Genomic DNA, 23,949 nt, shown 5'->3' on the forward strand with positions numbered 1-23,949 from the left:
AATAGTACACAGTACAAAAGCTACTGTTATAACTTAGCTGTTGATACAGAGATGAGCGTACATGTGGTTCCTCCAGCTCCAGTATTCCCCAAGCCCTGGGACAAGAGAAGAGAAAACCCTCAGCTGCCAGGGTTCTACCACCCACCACATCCCCAAAGGAATCGTTGCAGCAACAGCATGGGGGGCGGGGCTTGAGGGGGCTCCTGTTTTGGATGGATATATGCTTGTTGTCAAACCTTGTCAAACTATAAGCCTCCACTTAGTCCAACTGCCTGAGAAATAACCCCTCTTAACGGTTCGGGCAGTCCCCCCTGCCCCTCTAAGAGAAGGTGCTGGATGTATCTGCGTGATCCTTGTGAGCGTGTTGAAACTCTGGGTGTTTTCTCATCCATCTCTGGGTCCTCCATGCCAAGCTAGAGCCTGGTGTGTTGGATGTGTTCAGTAACACGGAAATGAAAGAGCAAGTAGAAATAGGAACTGATGGGTAGGCCAGGGCCTCAGGGGTATCCCTGTGCTCTCACTCCAAATGGAAGGCCACAGAGCAGAAGGGTGAGGGAGTCCACATCGGAGACCGGACTTGGGGCCCTCCATTCTCAGCACTTAGCTCCATACCCTGGGTACCCCAAACCAACCCCTCTCCCAGTGCCCACATTCACTTTGGAGTTATCGGGGGAGAACCACCAGATGTCTTCATCTTCTTTGATGATGATTATCACCATCCCAGGCATGGAAGTGCAGCCAAAGAATTTTCAGCCATGGAACTCAGAGACTTGGGTTGTAATAATAAAAATGCATTTGCATTTTGCTTCATAACTCACAAGCAGGTTCTCACCCAGGCATCACAACAGCCTTCGCATAAGTATTTTTTATTATCTAGCCCCATTTTATAGGTGGGGAAACTGAGGCGCAGAGAAGTGAAGTGTCTTTCCCTGAATCACTGAGCGTGGCCAGGACCTGAGTCCAGGGCTCCTGTCTCTACTTGCTGCATGTCTAGTGGGTCTCAGTTTTTCCAGCTGTGTAATGGGGGTTACCCATTCTACGGCTTTGCTTCTCAATTTTGGTGGGTGGGGCCAATGAGTAGCATGTGGAAAGTATGGGGGCAGGTAGCCCTCTGGCCCTTTTTCCTCCAGCCCCCAGCTGCACCTGTCTGTAGCCCTGCCACCCCTCCCAGTTCCAAGCATGTGTAGACTTCTCACTTCCACTTTATTATCACCTCATTTGTAGGATTTGAAGATTCGTTACCTGGAAGGGAGCGAAGAGTTCACACTTCCAGTTCCGCTTTTCAAATATGCCTCATTGCTTGTGAAAATAACCTTATTAACAGCATCTAACCTGCTATAGCTTATGGGGGCACCAGGTAAGTAAATGCAGAAGGAGCCAGGGCAGGAAACAGCACTGCCAGCTGGGGGAGTGCAGCCTCTGGACCCCTGGATTTTCTCTCAGCCCTTGGCGATCCTGGAACTGTTGTCAGGGTCAGTAGGACATGGGTGAGGCCCAGAGTAGTCTGGAGCAATTGGTGGCCTTCTCTGGGCCCTTGCCTTCTGCCTCCTCTTCTGATGCTCAGGGATCCTCCTAGAAACAGCTCCCGTGCCTCCGCAGCTCCCCTGCCTCCTGGACGCTTGTCCGGGATTGATTCTCTGGGCAGCTCCCCCTCTGAGCAGTAAATGAAATATTGGTTACCAGGAGTGAGGCAGGAGGCAATTAACCCCTAGACCTCACCATGGTAGATGTGTTTGTAGCAAGCTGAAGAGGGGAGAGCTGAGCGCACCTGCCCGGCTTTCCTGCAAAGTCATCCAATTAGGGCAGTCCCCAGCGGTGAGCCCCCACACCCCTCTGGTCTCCATGACCCCAGAAACCAGGGCAGCACCAGCCCTAGGGCTGGCAACTGCCGGAGCGCAGGATGGCCTGACACTCTTTGTGTGGGTGAGCTCCAGGGGCACCTCCATCCCCACACACCCCTGGAGGGAGATTATCCGTTCATTCATCACACATCTCCCTAAAATGGAGGCGATCTGGGGAGGCTTCTTCCTCCCTCCCTCCCTCCGGCCTGACCAACCTCCTCTCTGCCATCCAGGTAGCCCTATGCTCTAGAGCAGGGGTCCTCAAACTTTTTAAACGGGGGGGCCAGTTCACTGTCCCTCAGACCGTTGGAGAGCCGGACTATAGTTAAAAAAAAAACTATGAACAAATTCCTACGCACACTGCACATATCTTATTTTGAAGTAAAAAAACAAAACGGGAACAAATACAATATTTGTATTTGCATGTGGCCCGCGGGCCGTAGTTTGAGGACCCCTGCTCTAGAATGTTCCTGTGCCAGCAAAGCCCCCGACTGAGGAGCAGGGGAGACACATGCCCTGCTTTCAGGGAACTTCCAGTCTGAGAGGGAAACACAGCGCCTGCACTCAGAGAGCCCCCTTTGAGGGCCCTCCAGGCCCAGAGTCTGGTCTCAGAAAGCCCTAGTTCAACAGAAAAACTACAATATCTCCCCCAGAGCCACTGAGAGAGGAAGCACAGTCTCTGCATCCAGGAAAGCCCCACCCCCCAGTCTCAGTGGAGCTATTCACCTTGCCCTCAACTCACTCAAAACACTGTCTCCAAGGATTCCCAGTCCGATGGAGGAGACACAGAGCTTGCCTTCGGGAAGCTTCCCATTCTGATGGTGGAAACACGGCCCTTGACCTTGGGCATCCCAAGTCTGCGGAGAAAAAACAGACCTTGCCCTTGGAGAGTCCCTGTCTGATGGGGAAGACATCTCCCCAGCAGGTTCCTTTGCAGCTGGGATGCTGCCCGAGTGACAGGTAGCTGACGGCTGGCCCTGCTGGACACTCCTGGTGCCCCACAAAGAAAGAGACCGTCCTTGGTTTCAGACCAGGCCCAGCTGTATCACAAACTTGCTGCATGACCATGGGCAAGTCACGAATTTCCTTCAGACAATGACTTCCTCATCTGCAAAATGGAGACTTCAAGCTCATCTCTCAAAATGACATGAGGATCGTCCCGTCAACAGAAAGAAGAGAAAGCCAGCCAGCCAGGCAGGCAGACACTCCCTGCAGAAATGATTAGCATGCTTTTTATTGTAGCAGAGGTCCTAGACCAGTCCCTGTGGTCTCTGGGGAGGAGTGGGGTGCCCCCAGGTGTGGTGGCTGGGTAATTATGGGCCAATGTGGCCATTAAAAAAACCACAGGGGGCGGTGGACAGAATTGGGGGCCAGGTGGGGAGGAGCTCTGTCTAATCTAATCACTCTTCCCAAGGAAACTCTCATTCCAGCCAGATCTGCCAGGGGTTTTATTGGGTTTGTGGGACCTGCAGATTTCAATCTCCAGACCCCACAGGGAAGGAACAAGTATTAAGCTAATTTTATTAAATGGCCACAGCTGGGAAGCAAGGGAGTGAAGGGAGGATAAAGAAAGTCATTCAAGGCTGCCAGCGATGACAAGGGTCTATACATGGGACCTGACTGGAAGGGAGCCCACCCCCTCCTTCCTGTCTCCCTGGCTGAGCCAGCGGGATGGGGGGTGGGAGAGGCCAGATGGGACCTTTTCCTCAATGTAGAGCCTTGGGATTCTCCAGAAAGCTTACCCCATGGCTGCTTCCAGGGCAAATGCCTGTAAATATACCAAGCTTCTGCAGGGCAGGGGCAGTGGGAATGGAAGGGCCGAACATGATGAGGAGGGAGGCTGAGCTGCCTCAATGTCATCCTTCCTCAGTTTTGCTTTGGAGATCCCAGATCTTTGTGAAATATGGTGTACCAGGTAAGAGCATGGTCTTTGGTTCAGGCATTTGCTTCTTCCTAGCTCTGCAACCTTAGCAAATGATTTAGCCTCTCTGAGCCTTAGTTTCCTCATCATTTCAGAAAAAATAACAATATTCATTAAAGGGCATGAGAGCATTTCCTGATAATCCACTCCCCCCCCCCATCACACACACACACACACACACACACACACACACACACACACACCCATAAGATATTCATAGTTCCTATGTGGTGTCTGATACAGAGTGGGTGCTGTGCTCTCTAAATATTAGCTATTATTATTTAGGAATGCCCTAACGGTGGGACTGCCGCGGCCACTACAGGAAGTGAAGGAGGTAGTGTCAGGGCGAAGAGACTTGGTGTGTTGTCCCCAAGGAGCAGGGCTTCTTAGATTCAAGTGCGACCACAGGGCTAAGTGACTATCACAGTAAGCAAGCTATTTAACCTCGCTGGGAGAAGAATTACATCTCCTCCTCCAACCTCCCAGGGCTCTTGGGAGACCTGAGTGACATATCTGAAAGCATTTCTGCAAACTTTAAAGTGATGTATAAATAATAAAAACTATGTTTATTGAGCTCATATATCTCTCTAATCCTCAGTCAAGTGAGGGAGGTCACCTGCATTTTATAGATGAGAAAACTGAGGCCCAGAGGTGAAGTGCTCCGGCCAAGGCCAACCACCTTTCAGTGCAAAGGCGGTCACGAACCCAGACCCGAGCCAGAGGAGTGACTTGCCCAGGATCACATATGGAGGCACTGGATGAGAGCCGAGGTTTCCTGGATTAAACCTTGCTGTGCCTTTGGAATGCTGATGCCACTTTCAAGGATGAACACATGGAACTTATCCACCATGGAGGAGGAGGATATAACCCGGTAGCTTCCCATTCCAGCTGCTCAGGCCCCTGTCTTCCCCCAGATCCTGGGTCCGCTTCCCGCAGACCCCTTTCCAGTCCGGAGGAGGACAGGGTCAGAATCTCCTCCTGCAACTCCTCCCCGGGGCACAGACAGAAATCCAATGGGGTGCAAGTGTTTTTATTATAGCTTTGGTCAGACGGGGAGCGACTGGGGGTAGGGCTTTAAAGGGTGCTGGGGAGCTACCCAGTCCCCCTCCCAGCCCTTCCCCAGGTGGCACCACCCCCGGAGCCGGAGCGGGAGCAGGAGGGCAGCGCATCTGACTCTGCCGCACCAGACCGGTCCCCAGGCTTGGGCGGACTGGCGGGAGGGGTGGGCAATAAACAATCCTATTGTACAAATATACAGCGCAGGCTGCGCTGCGGCCAGGACGGGGGCGCAGCCGGGTTGGGCAGCAGAGAGGTGGGCGGGGGACGGGTCATCCATTGCCCAGCAGGACGAGGAGCCCGGGGGGTAACCAGGGACTCGGGGAGCTCAATCAGAGTAGATGATGAAGCCGGAGAACGTGCTGTATTTGTTGCTGTTGCCGCCGTGCGCTTTGCCCCCGTCGAGTTTGATGAAGACCTCATCGCCCGCGTCCAGGTGCAGGATCACGCTGTTGCTGGCGTAGTCGTAGTTCTGGTCTGCGTCCTGGGCAATGGCACTGGCCCGCACCTGCGGGGGTGGGAGAGAGGGGTGTGTGCCAGAGGGGAGGGGAGAGAGAAGTGGGGCCAAGCATGGAGGGAACTGTTAGAGGTAAAGTGGCCACATCAGAGGATCTGGAGGCCCTAAAAGCTCCCCTTCCAGCCCCATCAGGGCCCTGAGCCCGCTCCTCTCCCATCATCCCTCCCCCCTCCACCCCCACCCCCCTTCCCAATCATAACGTGTGTTTTAGGTGATTACAGAGGAGCCCGGGATTTCCAGGGGCTGGTGTAATCTGGGTCTGCATTGGGTGTCCAGGTAGAGTCTGCTTCCCTAACTTCTCTAGGTCTTACCAGGTGGCCTGCTGAGAACCTCAATGCCTCCAGGATGGCCCAGCCTGGAACCCCCTCTTGCAGAGAGAAATTCTCTGGACCCCCAAAGATAGAGGGCCCTTCTCTCTCATTATTCCTTCATCTCCACTTTAACTGTAATACAGATTGCCGTCTTTTTCGGCCACATCCACCTGTTCTCATGTCGGAGGAGGGACACAGTGCACTCCCTGGCCCCATACAAGCAACCATCCTAGTACCAGGGCCTGCTATTGGGACTCCTTGTCTGAAGTTCATTCTGGAGTCTGTCCGCCAGAGCAGTAGGATGGAAGGTCTGGTAATTATTTCCCCTCCCAAGGCTCAGATCGGGCCTGCACACCTGCCTCCAAGGAGCTGTCCCTATACCTGTGATGATTGCCCCACTCAAAAAGGATTTCCTTTGTATTATTAATCCTCACCTGAGGATATGTACCCGGAGATATATTTTTATTGGTTTTAGAGAGAGGAAGGGAGAGAGGGAGAGAGAAAAAAAATCAGTGAATCAATGTGAGAGAAATATTGATTGGTTGCCTACCAAATCCACACCCTGGGTCAGTGTCCTGGCCAGGAATGGAACCCATGACCCTTTGGTGCATGAGACAATGCTCCAACCAACTGAGCCACACCAGCCAGGACTCAAAGAGGATTTCGGACTCCATTTCACCCCATAGTGGGAGAAAGGAAGTAGGTGGAAAGAAGGGAATCCTTACATCACTCTGTGATCATCAGTCTGATCTGATATACTTGCTGGTTCTTGTTTTGATGGAGGAGGGGAGGAATGGTAGGGCAATGAGGCAAGCATTTGGGTTTGAAGCCTGCCACCATCGCTTTTGCAGGCTGTGACTAATCATAAGATACTGAGGGTGGGAGGTGGTGGAAAATTCCCTCCAGGCATACCTTTTCCACAGCTGAGGCCACAGCAAGGCCTGAACCACAGGACCTGGGGCCTCCCCAGGACATCCGGGGTGACCAATGGGAAGAGAAGAACTATCTCCAAGGTTCTGGATTGTGTTGGGGGGAGGCTGCACTGAGAGGGTTCACTCAGCCAGGCTCCTCAACAGCCCCACTCGGTCCTGCCCCTTTCCTGAAAGCAGCTCCCCCGTGGGCTGACAGTTCAGGCTGGACCAACCCAAATTAGGAGAGGAGCCCATCCTTCTGGGTGGGAGGCAGGACTGCAAGTCGGCTGTGCTAAAGCTGCTGACTCAGCAGCCGTGCTGCAACAGGAGGAGGACCCATCATATTTGCATGCAGACTGCCCTTTATGGCCCAGATCCTTCCAGCCATCGTCTCACCATCAACCTCTTCCTCTCCAACCTGGGAAGGAATAGTTTGGGGATCTTGCAGGAAAAACTCACAGTCCACCTTTAGGGGCAAATCAAATAAGGGGGAGACCTTGTTTGTCAAGAAGCCCAGTTTCTCTGTTTAGAAAATTAGAGGAGAAGATCCTGCCTCAACCACTGTCACCTTTATAAAAAGCCTTATGATGGTAAAAAAACAAATTTTTTTAATCTTGTTGGGGCTTTGAGCTACTAGGGAAGAGCTCAAAGCAAGCAGCCAACTTCCGTATTGTTCCCTGGGCCCTAATCCTGGTAGTATTTATTATTATGCATGCATTTCATTATCTCTGCTAATAAATTACTACTAATAACAATTATTTTTATTACCCAGATTAATTTAGCCTTAACTCATTAAAACAGTGTGCTTGTTAATAGCAAAATCCATTAGAATACAGTCATTTGTCATCAGGAATCTCTCGATGATGTGACAGGCATCAGAACTGTTATGCTTATATTTATTATTTATTCATCACCATGATTGTTGCTGTGATTATCCTAATTATCCATGGACGCAGGGAGAATTTATGCCCTTCCATGCTTAGATGGTGAGGGATCCCAGAACGGAACCCAGGGGTCCTGATTCTCTGCCCAAGACTGAAACAGGGGAGGCATATAGCTCCTCCTGGGGCCCAAGGGAAAGTTTGGGGAATTGAGGTTGCCATGGAAGCAGAAAAGCAAGTCTGTGACTTGTCAGGAGGGGGCGCTGTATAATCACCTCTTCACGGGCTGCCAGGAAGGGAAACTGAGGCAGTGGTTTGACCAGGGGCCTGGAAGGGGTGGGGGGAGAACCCAGGAAATATGTCCTTGTCCCCAGGTCAATGCTGGGAGGTGTGTCTCCCACAGATAGTTAGCTTTGCCTGCAGGAGACACACATTGATTGGGTCCCTACTGTGCCAGCCACTGTGCTCTGTGCTGTCTGAAAAGCATTAGAAGCCATAGAGGATAGGGCCCCTCTCCCATCATCAGCCAAGAGGTTGATCTCCAGTTAGGTCTTTATACCACAGCCCACAGTCTCACCTCAGACTCTAACCCAAGCCCCTGCTCATCTGTAATACTCACCTTCCCCAGCCTGTCCCCACAGCTCCATCTCCCCCTTCCCATTTATCAACTGCATGTTCTCCTTGACTCCTACGAACTGTGGACCTTAGAGGCAGCTGCAAGGAGCTCACCTCACCCAGAGTACCAGCTCCAACCTAGAGCCTCTTTCTCAGGCTCCTCAGGTCCCCATGTCCTAATGACCAGGGCCTGGTGCCATCAGGCTGTGAAGTGGTGACTCAAAGCTACCCCTGGGGAGAGGGGCCAGTGGGCTTAGACGAGCACAGATAGGCAGCTTCAGCACCAGGCAGGAAAGTGGTGACTTCCCTCCTTTCCATCTTGCCCCGGGAGGGGCCAAGGCCTAGATGCAGCTCTGCCTTCCTGAAGAAATTCTGAAAATCTCTGTAGAGAGAAAGCCAGAAAGAAAAGAATAGAGCCTGTGGTTGCACCTGGCGTTAAAGGCACAGGAGGTGCAAGCTCCCCTCTTTTGTTCCCTTCCATTGACCAGCCCCGTCATATTTTCCTCGGCTCACTTGAATGTCCTCTTCCATCTCTGAGTCATTCCCTACACTTGACCTTTTTATTTTCTCTCTAGCCATGTCCCTTCACCTTAGGGACCAGGTTCACCATCCTCTCCTCCAACCAGGTTGGTCTGACCTGGGTCTCAGGTTCCACTGAATCACTCCCACCAACCAAAACATTGTGGGACAGGAGCTCCCAGCCCTCCTCTAACACAGTAATTGCTGGGGTATGTTACTGTGTGGTTACTACTGTCCCCCTGCACAGAACATGAGGTCTTGGAGGGCAAGCAGATTGAACCCCTGGAACCAAGCCTCAAACTTGGCTCCTAGTAGGGGCTCAAAACTAATACCATGTGGAATAATGAGTGAGATTAAATGAGTCTCTTGGATAATCTGGAAGGAGAGTTCACCAAGAATGTGCCCCCCTATTTGTCTTGTTCTGGGAGGTGGGTTAGCAAATGGTCTGCGTAATTGTTAAAATGCTAGGTCTTTGAGATTCCTAGTTAAAGCCACCTCCTTTCTTCTACTAGTTTATGGTCCCACCTCCTAGGCAGGCTCTGCCAATCATCTGTCCCGGCTGGAGGTGAAAGAAGAGACTTTTGAGTCAGTGTCACCTCCCAATTATTTTCTTTTTTCTTCTTTTGTTGTTGTTGTTAATCCTCACCCAAGGATATTTTTCCATTGATTTTTAGAGAGTGGAAGGGAGAGGAAGAGACAGAGAGAAACATAGATGTGAGAGAGACACATCGATTGCTTGCCTCCTGCACGCACCCCAACCAGGGCCGGGGAACCGGCAACCGAGGTACTTGCCCTTGAATCAAACCAGGGACCCTTTAGTCTGAGGGCTGACACTCTATCCACTGAGTCAAACCTGGGAGGGCTCACCTCCCAATTACTGAAGCAAGTATCCCTGCCCCAAGCACACACCATCTTTGGGGCCTCCTCTTGCCTCATCTCAGGGACCTGCTGCAACCTCCTGAGGTGGCACAGGGTCTAGGGCCCACTTGTGGTCTGGTGACCACCTCCCTCTCCAGACAAGTTGGGCCCCAACCCCTCTGAAACCTTAGCTTGGTGCCAGCCCAAACTTTCTTTGGGAAAGGAAGAAATGCCATTGATGAAGGTGACATTGCTGCATCCCTTATTGGTGATTAATAAGGGGAATCATGGAGCTGTCTGCAGAATGAGCCCTCACAAGATCCCGGGGCCTCCCTTTTGGTTAGGAACCAAGGACAAAGAGGAGAGACACAGGAAGCCTGACAGGCACAAGTGGGAGAGAGACTCCCAAAGAATAGAGAAGGGGGCGTGGAGTTCAACCGGGAGAGGGAGGCCAGAAACCCAGGGGGGAGACAGATAGGACTGCTAGACGAGACAGAGACAGGCACAAGAGACAGAGAGATAGAAGAAAGAGGCAGGGAGAGGCGGAAACCGGAAAGAGAAGCAGGCAGTGAGGAGAGAAGAGTGTGTGTGTGTGGTGGTGGGGGGACTACTTACAAGGACCTGGTCTGCCAGCTTTCTGCTGACTCCCACCCCCAAGCCAGGGTCTTCCTCAGGACAGCGGAGGGGTTCCAACCGTCTTTGGTCTCAGTTGAAGGAGATTCCTTCCCAACTCCCACTAGCCTAGCTTTAGTTCTGACCTGAGTAGGTCCCCTTCCTCCACAAAAATGCTTGGCCTGACCACCCCCAGAGACCCCAGGCCACTGGGAGTACTGGGAAGAGAGGGGCTATCAAAAGGGAAGGGAAGTGCACAACACTGTTGCCCTGGGGCAGGGTTAGGTCGAGATCGGTCCTGGGGCAGCAGTCCCAAGAGCACCATGCACTGCAGGTCCAAAGACTCTGCATGCTTGGTGCCTGCCAGCTCCGATCTTTGGGATGGGAAGAGGGAAAGAAGAGACTCCGCGCCCCCCCACCCCCCAACACACACACACACACACACACACACACACACACACACACACACACACACTCCAGGAATCAGGAGTTGCAGCTGGGAGGCCAAGAGGAGGGGGAGTTTCCACCTCTTTGCTCCCCGCCCCTTCTTCCCCCCTCCCCCCACGTTCTTGCCTTGGTAACTCTTACACAGCGCCAAGGGGCCGCACAGTCCCGCCTTTTGCAAAAGGTGTCAGATCGGCCCTGTGGTCCCTGCCCAAAGGCCGGGGATTTATTGCAGGGAAGGCTTCGCACACCTGGCTCCCTTTGCCTGAGTGCCCGAAACATCTACAGCTCGCCTTCTCGGTTCGTGCGCATAGCTGTGCACCTGGGAGCCCGCAGGCGCAAGGCTGCCTTTTCCCATCCCGCCCTCCACTCATCACCCGCTAGTGTCCACCAGACTCCCAGCTCTCAGATGCCGCTTCCCAAGGGCCAGTCCTCGCGCCCGGGAGCCCTGCGCTCCCACTAGTTCCATTTATCTCCCCCGTTTCCCTGCCGCGGGTGCCCAGCAGCGTCTGCCTCGGAGTCGGCGCCCAGGCTTGGAGGAGTTAGAGGTACCAGCCAGGGGCGACCGTCCTCCGCAGCCGGGCCGTTGTAGGGTTTTCACCTGCGCCCACCGACTCCCACCCGATGCCCATGTGCCCCAGGCTCCTGGCGTCCCCGGGCCCAAGGCCAACCCCGCGACCCGCCAGGCCCACCTGGCCGTTCTTGCAGAGGTCAGCCCACATGCTGGTGCCGTCGCCGCCGCGCATGAGGACGTGGTAGGTGAAGAAGTAGGTGCCGGGGATGTTGCACGTAAACTTGCCGCTGGTCGCGTCGTAGTTGTTGCCTAGGTTGGTGACCACGTCGTCGAACTTGAGCACCTCGTAACCCTCGTGAGGGTTCTTGAGGCCGGCGTAGAAGGCCACGCGCGGCACCGTGGTGTAGGTGGCGGTGCTGATGGCGCCGCTGCCCCCCGCGCCCGGCAACCCGGGAGGGCCGGTCTTGCCCGGCTCACCCTTCTCCCCGGGCGGCCCTACGGGGCCCGGAGGACCCGGGTCTCCGGGAGGCCCGGGCGGTCCAGGCTTGCCGGTGCGGCCCGGCTTCCCCTGGGGGCCCTGCACCAGCGTGGAGGGCGGGGGCGCGCCGCTCTGTTCGCTCAGGGCGTCTCCGCCGTCGGGCCGCGCGCGGGCGCCGGGGCCCCGCCCGGGGTAGGGGTCGCACACCATGCGGCAGGTTCCGAGCATCTCATAGTGGCCGTCAGGGCCGCCCGAGCTCACCAGCACGGGGATGAGCACCACCAGCACCAGCAGCATCACCACGCCCGCGGCGGCCGCCAGCAGCGTCTTCCGGCCGGCGCGCAGCCTGGGGAGCGCCGGGCCACCCGGCCGCGCCGTCGGGGCAATGGTGCCGGCGGGCGGGGGGCGCGGGCGAGGCGCCCGCGCTCAAGGGCGGTCCGGCAGGGCTGCGGGCATGGGGCCGGACCCGGACCCGGACCCGGGGCGCCGCGCTGCGCTGCGCTGGAGGCGCCGCAGAGCCCAGCCGCCGGGTCCTGCCTCGCGCCTCCCTCCCGCTGAGCGGCCGAACTGTGCCGCGGCCGCAGCCTCCAGCCTCGCTCCTCCCGCCTCCTCGCGCCGGGGCCACGCCCCCTCCGCCCCGCCCCGCTCCGCCCCCTTCGCAGTACTCGGCTCCAGCGATGGGTGGGGCTTAAGGCGGGACCGGCGCCTAATTGGGCCGCGGGCGGTAGGGCTCCGCCCACCTTGAGGGGCGGGGCCTAGGGGCGGGGTCGCGGGGGGAGGAGTGGAGCCCGGAGAGGAAGGGAGAGTCTGGGGGAGCCAAATGAGGAGGGGGTGAGGGGGTGAGAAGAGGCTCCCACAGGGAGGGGAGAGCAGGGACCAAAGGGCGAATGGGAGGGCCACTGGGAGAGTTAGAGCCGAGGGGGACAGAGAGGAGAGGCCTCGAGGGTCGGTTACGGGGAAAATCGGGAGAGACCGAAAGAGGCGAGAGGGGCTACGGACTGCAGGGGGTGGAGGCAAGGGGGGGTGGGGGGTATCGGGTCTGTAGGGGCAAAGAAAGAGATTGAGGGGAGGACGGGGCGGGGAACAGAGGGGTAAGGAGAAGAGTTATGTGGGGGGAGAAGATGAGGATGGGGGGGCATCCCGCACTCAGGATCCGAGCATCACCATCCGGGAGATCTGGGAGATGGGGTGGGAGGGGGATTGGGTGCCTGTGAGGGTGCCCACCGGGTCCTGAGTGCTGCCAGCAGCCGCCCCTCCTCCTCCCTGGCCCCTGGCTGATCTCGGACCGCCTTCAGCCGGGAGGGGCAAACTCTTTCACCCGCTCCTGCCCGCCTCTGACCGCTCCTGCCCGCCTCTGACCGCTCCTCACTGGCCTCCAGGCCCAGCAGGCTGCTCCATCCTGGGGGAGGGGGCGCGTTGATTTTCCTCCGATCATTTTCCTTATCTTTTTAGACCGGAAGGAGGGGGGGCCCTACATGACTTCTCCATTCTGACCAGTACACATATATCTCTGGGTAGCAGCCCCCTTTTCCAGCGTTCAAGAGAAAAGGCTGAGCTCACCCAGCCCTCAGCTCCTCCTCCCCACCCCCACCCCCAGCCTTCTCAGCAGCCCCCTAACTCTCCTCCCTATCAGGTTGTATGAGGCAGTCCTCTTCCTCGGGACCAGTAAAGTGTTTAGGTTGCATAAACTGAAATGTGTCTGCTTCCATAAACACAGTTGTCACAGTATTTGAGGCCCAGCTTGCGCGGTTCCACCTCTCCTCCTGCACCCTGCTCATCCAGCCCACAAGGCAGGCTCTGCCTTTTTGGAGGTCTCTGGTCGGCCCTAAAGGACGACTCTCCAGCCTTTTCTTTTCTCCTGAAAGTTCCCTTCCCAGTTCACACTCTCCCCTGCTGACCTGCCCCGGGGCCCTTAGGATGCCCTGGCTTTCTCTACTCGAGGCTGATTGCTTCACCCGGCCCAGAGCTGGGAGGGTGGCAGGGACTGCGGGAGGCATACCACGTGGGGGCTGTGAAGGGGGACCTTGCAAGCACTGATGGTTGACCCCAGGTTAGAGGGACATTACGAAGGGAGCTAACACAATTCCATCAATAACATTCGTGTGCCAGGCCCTGTGGCCCTGTGGCCACCCCTGATCCTCACACCAGGCCATAGAGCAGTGGTTCTCAACCTTGGCTGCACATTAGAATCACCTGGGAATCTTTTTCAAATCCTGATTTCTGGGCCTCATCCTCCGGAAATTCTGTTTCTTTGTTACTAATGTTGCGGCCCCACCCCATAAAAGAGAAACAGAATTTCCGGAGGATGAGGCCCGGAAATCAGGATTTGAAAAAGATTCCCAGGTGATTCTAATGTGCAGCCAAGGTTGAGAACCACTGCCATAGAGGTAACACCCACCATCATTCTCATTTGACAGAAGCTCTGGCAAGTTAGGAGATTTGCCCAAAGTCACACAACTAGTAAGTGGCAGAGTCGGGATTCAAACCCGCAGCCTGGCTCCACGCTCTTCCCACCTCCACGCCATTAAGTCTCTTCACTGCCAAGAGGCAGGAAGGTGCCCGGCGCAGGTGGAGGGAGGCTCCAAGCAGCTGGTGCTCCCCAGGCTCAGGAAGAGGCGTCCTTAGCTCGAGGCTGTCATCCCGGCGCCCGGTGCGACTCTCCAAAGGGCTGCACGGATGGTGATTCGAGGGACAAGTGCGCGCCATTAGCGTATGATTTGTACACCCCGCACCGCCCTCCCCCCAGTTCGCCGGTTCGCCCGCAAACGGGTCCCTCCCTCGGTTTGGCGGCTGCGGCTCGTTGGCCCCCCGCAGCCCTCCCGAACCCGCCTGGGGAACTGCGGCCGAGGAGGGGCGGGAGCGCCCACCGCCCGCGCCCGCGCCCGCCCCCGCGTCCGAGGCGCCCCCCTCCCGCCCCCCAGAGGACGCCTGCTCCCCGGGCGCGCTGTGGCGTCTCTGTCGGCCCAGCCGGATTCTCCCCGCTTCGCTGGAGTGGAAAATAACGGCTTCAAACTTTGCAGAGGAGCTAGTGCCAGCACTTTAATTAACAGCCATCTTGGCCTGGGAGCCTGGGCCACCGGCCCGCGTCTCCCACCAGCTCACCAGGCCCCGCCCGGCCCCGCCCGGCCCCGCCCGCCCGCGTCTTGATGGAGGTGAAGTCCTGCCCCGGCGTCCAGGGCCCCTTTTCGGGAGGAGATGAGGACCTGGCTGATGGGGGCGGGGGCGAGCCTCTCCCAGCTTAATGCCTGAGGACCCCAGCACTCGCACTCTCCCCCCCAATTCCCTGAGTCTGGCCTTGAAGATTCAGGAAGCAGAGACCTAGTTCTACGTGCCAATCCCAGCTGGTGATTTTAGGCTGGTCGGTTAAACTGCAGCTGGAAAAAGGGTGTGAGGATAAAATGGGATGTAATGAATGGAAAGCGCTGGACTCGGAATCTGGCCCTTGCAATGCACCCAGTCGATGGTAGCTAAGAAAATGATTCCACGTCAAGGCTACGATGGCTCTTCCACCACCTCAGGCCTTGGCTCTCCTGGTCCTGCCTTCTTCTTATAGCCTGCTGTGCTGGGCACCAGCAGAGGAGGACAGTGGTCTGTGCATCCAGGTTCAGAGATGGGACCAGGTGAGTGAGGAAGGAACCCCGGAGTTCTGGCTGGCAAGCCTCCTCCTCAGCCACCTGCCAAGACTGGGGGTCCAGGTCTGCAGAAAGGGAAGGAGGTGAGCCTGGGGAGGGAGGGCAGCCCTGTCTGTCTGTAGCTGGGATGCACCCCTGCCGGGCGCTGAAGGCCCAGCTTTGCTGTCCCTCTTGTGAGTGGCAGCTCCCTCACTCCTCCAGCCCCATCATTCGAGGGGTGGGGAGGGCTGTTGGTCCTTTCGGTGGTGTGTGGAGGGTGCAAGAAAGTGGGTAAGTTCTGCATTTACGCATGGCTGACTTTAGGAAACTGGGCGGCTGCTGGGTGGCATGTTGGGGTTCCTGGAGTGAACGGGGGTGTGACTGTATTAGAGGCTGTGTTGGTGTTGGCCTCGTGTGTCTGGGTTTGTGAATGAACGGGGGTGTAACTGTATTAGAGCCTGTGTTGGTGTTGGCCTCGTGTGTCTGGGTTTGTGAATGATGAAAGGGGGTGCTGTGCCCTGACTCATCAGCTGGCAAATCGGCATTCATTTGTTCATTCCGTAAACATTTACTGAAAACACCTAGCGAGGCATTGCCAGGTGGTAGTGGTGATGTGTCCAAAAATAAGTTAGACGTGAGCAGTATCCCTGAGGCACTCACTCTTTAGCAGGGATCACAGGAAGGGAGAAATGATAAAAACTATGATAATTATGGCTGCTAATACTTTTTGAGCACGTACTAAGTGCAAGATATTGTTCTAAAGCACTTTATGTGGAATCTCATTTAAATGTAGCAACTTATTATTAGAATGGACTTAAAACTATTACGTGGCGTATGTCATTTAATATCAATAACTCCACGAGGTAGGTAACTTATTTTCCCAATTTATAGTGAGGAAACTAAGTCTTGGGTAGAGGTTTGTACTAGGTGTTATGAAGCACAGATGAAAACCTCCCTGCTTGAAGGACTCCAGGACTCCAGGAAGACTTTAAGGGAAGGTGTCATTTTTCCATCTACCTACCTATCCACTCATTCATCCATCTTCCATCCATTCTACAAACCCATAGTAAGTGACTGTCCACCATACGCTTACTGCCACAGGACACAGTGATGATCATGAAAAGACTGTGACCTCAGGTGGCTTACAGTGTTAGGCAGGAACCTGGACAGTTTAACAAGCAACTGCTATCTAGGTTGACAGGTAAGCTGCCTGGGAAGGTGTGGGGCGCTGTAGGGGCACACAGCTGTGTCGCCGACATTCATCTGGAGGCCGGGTATCATGGGAAGCTTTCCGGAAGAGGTGATATTTAAGTTAAGCCCTGATGAAAGGATGGCAAGGTGAAGAGGATGGCCACCAGAGGTGGAGGAGAGAGGGAAGGAAGGAAGATTACTTTAGGCAGAGGGAACAGCATGTGCTAAAGACTAGCTTGCAGTGACTTATGGGCTGTGACAAGGAATGTATAATTTATCCCGAAGGCAATTAGAAACTACTGAAGGGTGTTGAGTGAGTGATATAATCAGATTCTTCAGATTAGAAAGATCAGTCTGGCTACTGTGGGGAGCAGGGATTAAAATAGAGTGAGTGTCATGAGGAGATTAGGTAGAAGGCAGTGGCAGTGGTCCAGGTGAGAGCTGATGGTGTTCTGATCTGGATGGGATAAGGGTGGGGTGTGGGCTTTCAGGTGTCTGGAAAGATCTTGAAATGTTTATGAAATGAATTAAGGAAGGATGAATGTTGTTGCTCTTACCTGGGTACCGATATGTGCCAGGCACTTTATATACTCTATTTTATTTACTCCTTACTGGAAGTCAAAGGAATGAGCATTTTCATCTCCATGTTGGAGATGAGGATGCTGAGTTTCAGATAGGTTAAGTATCTTGTCCAGATCACACAGCTGGTAAGAGGGAGAGTCAGGTTCAGCCGGCGTGGCTCAGTGGTTAAGCGTTGACCTATGAACCAGAAGGTCATGGGGTCGATTCCAGGTTAGGGTACATGCCCAGGTTGCAGGTTCAATCCTCACCCAGTGTGGGACTTATAGGAGGCAGCTGATAAAGGATTCTCTCAAATCATTGATGTTTCCATCTCTCTCTCCCTCTCCCTTCCTCTCTGAAATCAATAAAAATATATTTTTTTTTAAAAAAGAGGGAGAGTCAGGATTCAATATTAGGTCTGTTTGACCCCAGGCTGGGGCGCTTGGCCCAGCAGGTACATACCTGGTGGAGAGAACAAGGAAAGGCACTTTAGGGAGAAAGAATAGTTTGAGTCAAGGCCCAAGTAGTATAAAAGGCATACTTTAATTTATTTTTTTGTTGAAGACACTGGTCTGTTGCCCTGGCTTGGTCAGGATGAGGAGCTGGGCACCAAGAGGCAGAGACGGGCTCTCAAAACTCAGTCAGGCCACCAACTTACCCTGTATGTTTGGGGAAGCTCATCACACTGCAGGCCTTCCGTTTCTTTCTCTAGGCTGGAGAATTGTCCAGGGCAGCTCTGAAAGGCCGTGATTTCATGTTACAGAAAACTCTCCATGGACCCATTAAAATATTTTCAATCCCTTCATGGCATTTAAACTCAGACACTTCCAGATCCTCCATGGGAAAAGCCTCCATAATTTCAGCCCCCTTTAGGGTAGAGGCATTTGGACAGAAAGTGTGGGAAAATGGAAGTTGTGTTGTGAATTGGCACCGTGGGGGGGGGGGGGGGCACAAGTGGACGGCAGGACACACCTCAGTGAGCTGACCCAAGCTGGGACTCAGAAGCCCGGAGCCTGGCCAGGTCTTGGAGATTGGGGAGGGACCGTCTCCAGGAGCCCCTCCTCCATCCCCATATCCTAAGGGGGAGAGTGGGATTAAGGGGGCAGAGGCCAAGTACCAGGTCATAAGCAGGGTTTCTCCTGCTCCCTCACCAGAGAACTCTGGGCCTCATGTCTGGGGGTTCCAGGGTGATGGCAGCTCTGAGCCTCCTCCTCCCCATCACCTCTGACCTGCAGCTGCCTGCCACCCCACCCCCCAAATCCAGCTCCAGAAAGGCCCCTGCTGTGGGAGGGGAGACCTCATCGAAGGGGCTTTCTCCCTCCAGCCAAGCCTGCATCTCCCAGCTGCATGTATAAGTAATGAGGCTCTGCAGTCCCAACAGGAACCAATATAATGGCAGGCGTGCGGGGGTCAGCCTGTGAGACAGATAGCGGGACATGGTAGTGACAAGCAGTGCAATTAAGCTGAGCCTCCTGCAAAGGCGAAAAGAGAAGGCCCGGCCTGGCCAGCGTGGTCGAATGCTCCCCAGCCCCCTCCACAGGCCTTGACTCTTCCAGGCCCCCTAGCCCCCAGCCCCAACTTCTAGGCAAGGTGGTGGGAGGCAGGGAGGCAGGAGGAGAGGGGAGAGGGCAGTGGAGGAGGGACTGGGGTTGGTGGGTAGCAGCCAGTTTTCCTGGTTTCTGGGACTACACGCCCTGATCTGAGGATGGGGGGGGTAAGGGAGAAAGCCTTTCCCCCGGGATGACTGAGGAAGGCTTTTTTCTATCTTGGAAGCCTTGTTCTTTCTATGAAAAACCTCTCCTTGCATTCCCACCGCAGCAGACCTCCTACTTGGGGTCTGGAAAGGTCTTAGAGACCCCTCCTTTGACAGACAGGGAAACTGAGGCTCAGAGAGGTCATAGGCCTATCTGAGGTAGAGCCAGATGGCAGCTCTTTAGGACCCCACTGATGGGGGTCAGGGGTCAGGGGCCAGAGGAGGAGGAGCTGATTGCTCACCCCTGTGCTAGGTGGTCTCCACAGACCCTCTGAGGTGGCAGTGGAGGGTGGGCTCAGGGGGGTCTCACAGCCGGGTGTGGGGGCTGGAACACTGGCTGCAGCAGTGTCCTGGGAGAGCTCACCTCAACCAGGGTTGCAGGTGGCCCAGCCCCCTTCTGTGTCCAGAGAGGGGTCTGTGAGCATTTTATCTCCAGACACTGGAGAACAGGGGTGACTGAGAGCTGGTCTCTGAGGTGACAGAGCCACTACACTAGGGGTGCTGAGTGAATGTTCCCCTGAACAGGGCCAGTGGACAAAGGCCCCCCACTCAGAAGGGCTCTGCACTTGGTTGAATGCTCTTCTGTCATTGCCTTGACACTCTTAACCGTTTTTGAACGAAGGACTTCACACTTTCACTTCACACCGCACCCCATAAATGATGTAGTTGGTCCTGCTTCTGAACCAGAGATAAGGGTTGTTCTTGGAGGGGCTCCCCTGGTCCCTGCCTGGCCCAACCTCATCCCAAGATGCCCCAAGTGGAGGGGAGCACAGAGCTAGGAGAAGCTGGCATTTAATGGGCTCCCTGGGAGGGGTCCCCATCCTACAATGGGTGACTGTGGACAATGTCTGGGGTTGGGCAGACTTGGCTGCTCCTTCCTGTGAGCCTCGATCTCATCCGCAGGGCCACACTTTGCCTGCCTGTCCATCTGTGTGCTTATCACTGCCCTAGGCCAGGGGTGTGTGTGTCGCGGGCTGCTGGGCCCCAGGACTCCTGGGCCCAGCTGGACAGCCCTGTCACTGGGGAGACATGGCCCTTTTGGTTACTCATGTCCACCCCCTCCCCTGCTAGGGCAGGAGGGGCTGGTGCAGGGGTGGGGTGGAAGGCTTAATTAGCAGCCCCAGCCAGGCAGCAGGCGGTGGGCACAGAGCAGGCTGACTTTTCCCTGCTATAGATCTGCGCTCCAGGAGAGGCACTAGCCGGCTGGCTTAGGCTTTGGCTGGGCTATTTTAGGAATATTCTTAACTCTTCCTGCGCCACTGCCCTCACCGGACCTCTCTTGCAGAGCACATGCCAGCTTCAGCCTGGCCTCCTCCCGAGCCCTCCTCCCAGGCCCTGCTCTTCCCTTCTGGCAGCTGAGAAGGTCACAGTTTTCTCAGGGGCCAGTTGCCTTTCACCCAGGAAAGTTCCCATCGCAGGTCTTCCAAGCCCCCTTTTTGGCCCTGCTCTGTGCCCTTTGCATCCCCGCCTCATGAGAGCTCTGGACTAAGGAGAGTAGCAGATGTGAGCATCGCCCAAAGCCCCTTCCTCTCATCTTATGAAATTGGGAAATGTCCCAGAAGGAGATGGAAAGCCACAGCCCTGGGCCCACCCTCTGGCCGAGCATCGGCGCCTGCCTGCCTGACTTTGATGTCCACACAGCAGTCAGAGCCCCACAGTGTCATGGCTCCTGCTCTGTTATTTTCTCCGACTCCAGTGTCTGGCTTCTTAGGCAAATCTAGGCCAGGATAGAGGCAGTGCCTGTGCGAGGCCAAGGGGAGTCCCACTGGGGGCTGGGAGGGCCCAGCATGAATAAATCTGAAACTCTGGGCAAGACAGGGGAAGAGATCTCAGCTCACTTGGTGTCAGGGGTTCCTGTGTCCGTGCTGGGCCTGCTTGAGCTGGGAGGTCCAGGGCACCCAGGACTTGGTGCCATCCCCCAGGCACATGCCTTCTGGGACTAAAATTGGAAGCTGCCACCAAGTGCTATTGGGAAACTTGACTTGGAGATCAAGGCCTATGGCCGATGACGCTACACAAATGCCCAAGGGCCGGTGGGTGTGCCTGACACTGAGCTGGGCACCTGGTATAGAGGATCAATAATCAATACTTAATCTCTGTCTGAGGTCACCGGGGTGGCCTGGGCCATGGTGTTGATGGGCTGGGGCAGGTGAGCCCTCCCCACAGGTCCCACCTAACTCCCCTTCCTCCAGGTCCCCACAACCAGCCCAACTCCAGAAGTGACGGGACTGGCTGGGAGTGAGGGGGAAGCCAGATGAAAACGCTTTATTTCCCCTCAGGGTCTACGGAGGGGGCCCTTGTGGTGGGGGTCACTGAGCTGCAAGTCCTCAGCCTCCGATTTGGAAAGATCCAGATGGATTTAGTGAGGTGTCCTGGGGAAGATTTTGAGCTCAGAGACACAGTACCCTCTAGGGCAGTGGTTCTCAACCTTCTGGCCCTTTAAATACAATTCCTCATGTTGTGACCCAACCATAAAATTATTTTCGTTGCTGCGTCACTTCATAACTGTAATGTTGCTACTGTTATGAATCATCATGTAAATATCTGATATGCAGGATGGTCTTAGGCGACCCCTGTGAAGCGGTCGTTCGACCGCCAAAGGGGTCGCGACCCACGGATTGAGAACTGCTGCTCTAGGGACTAAGGGAGAATTCTCTGTGTCTTTTTAAAAATAAGAAGACCCTTCCCTCCCCCTAATTGAGAGACATGACTAGGAGGCAGGAGGTTGCTGTGAAGGGACCCCCTTCCCATCAGGTAGGGATGGTGCAGGCTCCCCCAGGCAGGTGCATGGATGAGGAGATTTCTGGCTCCACAGTTTCCATGAGGACACACTGGGGAACACAGGCTAACCTTTGACAAAACCGAGGAGCCGAACCCAGGAGTCCTGGCACCTGCCTGGCCAATGCAGCCCCACCCCTTCCTCCCCCCTATTCCCTCCCCATCAGCTTCCAGGCCGGGAGCCCCAGCTGGCGGAGGATGTCTTGCTCTTCGGCAGCTGGGATTTGTAAATATTTATAGGAACATGGAGCAGATCAGTGGCTGACAGGCCCAAGGAGCGGGCAGGGGCCCTACCCAGAGCTCGGTAGCTTCCCTCTCCCTTCCCCACACGCTGACCTGATTTGAGGGAGCCCAGGATGACAGAGATGGGGGTAATCAAGCAGGGCATGGGGCTGGCAGCGTCCACAGTCAGAAACACAAGCTCAAAGGACGCATGTGTCCACGGCTCTGCTTCCACACGCAGTCACGCGCATCCTTCCACCCTCACCCACCTCACTCGTGTGCTCACACCCAATGCCACACCCATCCCACCCTCACACACACCCTTTCAACACTCATGTACATTCACTATCACACTCATGGGTGTAGACATATGTTTTCTAACTTCCACATCGATGCTCACTCTCATGCTCACATCTTTGCACACAGGCCAGCTCACTCACAAACCCTTTGGGGCCCCAGATCCCAGCCACTCCCCACAGGTGCTGGGAGGGAACCGCCCTGTTTCCTGTCTGAGGTGGGGGTGGTGGGGGGTGGTGGTGGTGGTGGTGGTGGTGTGTGTGTAGGGAGCATGAGGGAGTAGGCCCTGAGGTCAGGGGGTAAAGAAGGGGAAGAAGGAGTGGATAGAGGTACGGACCAAGAGCATTCAAAGCTGATATCAGCTCAGAATGGAAGCAAGACAGAGACAAAGGCAAGCCAAGGAAATGGAGACTGACAAGAGTCAAGGCCGAGGGAGCAGGAGCCGGGGACCGAGCCCCCCCTCCCCGGGAAGCTGTCACGTTGCTGCTCCACTGGCCGGTGAGACCAGCAGCACCCCGCAGCTGAAGCCTCTCCCCTCTGGATCTTGTCACTGTGGCTTTGCTTTGCCGCTTGGGCAGCCGGGAGTGGTGACAAGCAGGGAAGACAGCCCAGGGCGGCTGAGTGGGAGACAGCGCCCAGGGCAGCTGGCTGTGCCTCTCTGGCCCGGCTGCTAACTCACCCATCAGTGCCCATCGCATCGCCCACAGGGGCCCAGATGAGACCAGGGACTGGCCTGGCTGCCCTTACCTCACAGCAGGGGAGAGAGGCAACTGAACTGCCCTCCTGAAAGGTGGACGGTGCTAACCAGACCTTGCCCAGACCCCTGGTCTCTGGAGCTGGACTTGGAAACCACGGGTTAACTCTTTGCTCCCGGGCACCCAGGACCCACCAGTCATGGAGCAGAACCAGTGCATGAGGCAGGGCGTGGGGAGGGGCATGGGGAAGAAAGCCACTATGAGAAACCAAACAGGTTTGGGCATACACTTTCTATTTCAACCCTTTACTGTGCACAAGAATGATGTCCCCACACTCTGTATCCTTGGATGCTGTGTTAAATAATTGCCCTTCTCGCCTGGGGTCTGTCTCAGGGTATTCATTCTGGGGTGACAATCAGTCAGTTTGTGCTCTGCAATTTGAAAACAACCATTTGTATAAAATCAGAAAGGCAAACAAATAATAATAAGAACAACAACAACAGCAAGAAGAAGGGAAAATTGCATTGTCAGCTCTTTTCCTGTTCGTTTTTTATCATCAGTGCAGCGTTCCACCCATGTCCTGATTGATTCATGCTTTCACAGGTTCATTCATGTATTTACTCAACCATTACTCAGCCAGGTGCCTGGCCCTGTGCTGTGTCCCAGGATCCAGTGCAAAAGCCAGACAAGGCTCTTACCTGCACTGTGTTTATTTATTTATTATTACTTTTAAATATATATTTTTATTGATTTCAGAGAAGAAGGGAGAGGGAGAGAGAGATAGAAGCATCAATGATGAGAGAGAATCACTGTTTGGCTGCCTCCTGCTCGCCCCTTACCGGGGTTAGAGCCTGCAACCTGGGCATGTGCCCTGACTGGGAATTGGACCGTGACCTCCTGGTTCATAGGTCGATGCTCAACCACTGAGCCACACTGGCTGGGCTGCACTGTGTTTAGAGTTGATGGAAGAAGACGACAAACAAATGCACAACAAAGCGTCATGCCCGCAAGGGGCCAGGGAAGCGTTGCCTGGGGACCCAGATCCCCTGCTCTTTCAACTGGATCCTCAAAAATGACACAGACTCTCTCTTTCATCCCAGGAGAGACATTGCCTTCTCACCCCTCTCCTGCCTCTGCAGGCCTGCCCTCCTGGGCAACCAGGCCATCTGAGAATGGTAGAAACTGAAATCTCAGCCTGGACACTCACTGGCTGGTGACCTCAGGCATGTCATTCATCTCTCCATGTCGCAGCTTCCTCTGTTAAAATGCAGTAGCTAATACCCACCACTAGCACCATCCGCATCAAGGGAGGTTAAGTATATAAAGATAGTGCCTGGCACAAAGCAGGGCCTCAACTCCTGCT

General features: G+C 55.2%; 1 protein-coding gene and 1 long non-coding RNA gene across 2 annotated transcripts; both read right to left on the bottom strand.

Annotated features, from left to right (window-relative positions):
- Positions 1 to 850: 850 nt before the first annotated feature.
- LOC132218756 (uncharacterized) lies at positions 851 to 4,659 on the bottom strand. Its single transcript, XR_009449256.1, has 3 exons — positions 3,948 to 4,659; positions 2,584 to 3,908; positions 851 to 1,653 (listed from the first exon to the last, which is right to left on the bottom strand). It is a non-coding gene; the product is annotated as an uncharacterized LOC132218756 (long non-coding RNA).
- Positions 4,660 to 4,776: 117 nt separating this feature from the next.
- Positions 4,777 to 12,071, bottom strand: C1QL1 (complement C1q like 1). The gene is made up of 2 exons (XM_059670428.1): positions 11,179 to 12,071; positions 4,777 to 5,326 (listed from the first exon to the last, which is right to left on the bottom strand). The coding sequence occupies exons 1-2, from the start codon at positions 11,773 to 11,775 to the stop codon at positions 5,147 to 5,149; spliced, it is 777 nt and encodes a 258-aa protein (XP_059526411.1). The 5' UTR covers positions 11,776 to 12,071; the 3' UTR covers positions 4,777 to 5,146.
- Between the last annotated feature and the right edge of the window lie 11,878 nt (positions 12,072 to 23,949).

Source organism: Myotis daubentonii, chromosome 16, assembly GCF_963259705.1.
Source record: "Myotis daubentonii chromosome 16, mMyoDau2.1, whole genome shotgun sequence".
NCBI lineage: Eukaryota > Metazoa > Chordata > Mammalia > Chiroptera > Vespertilionidae > Myotis > Myotis daubentonii.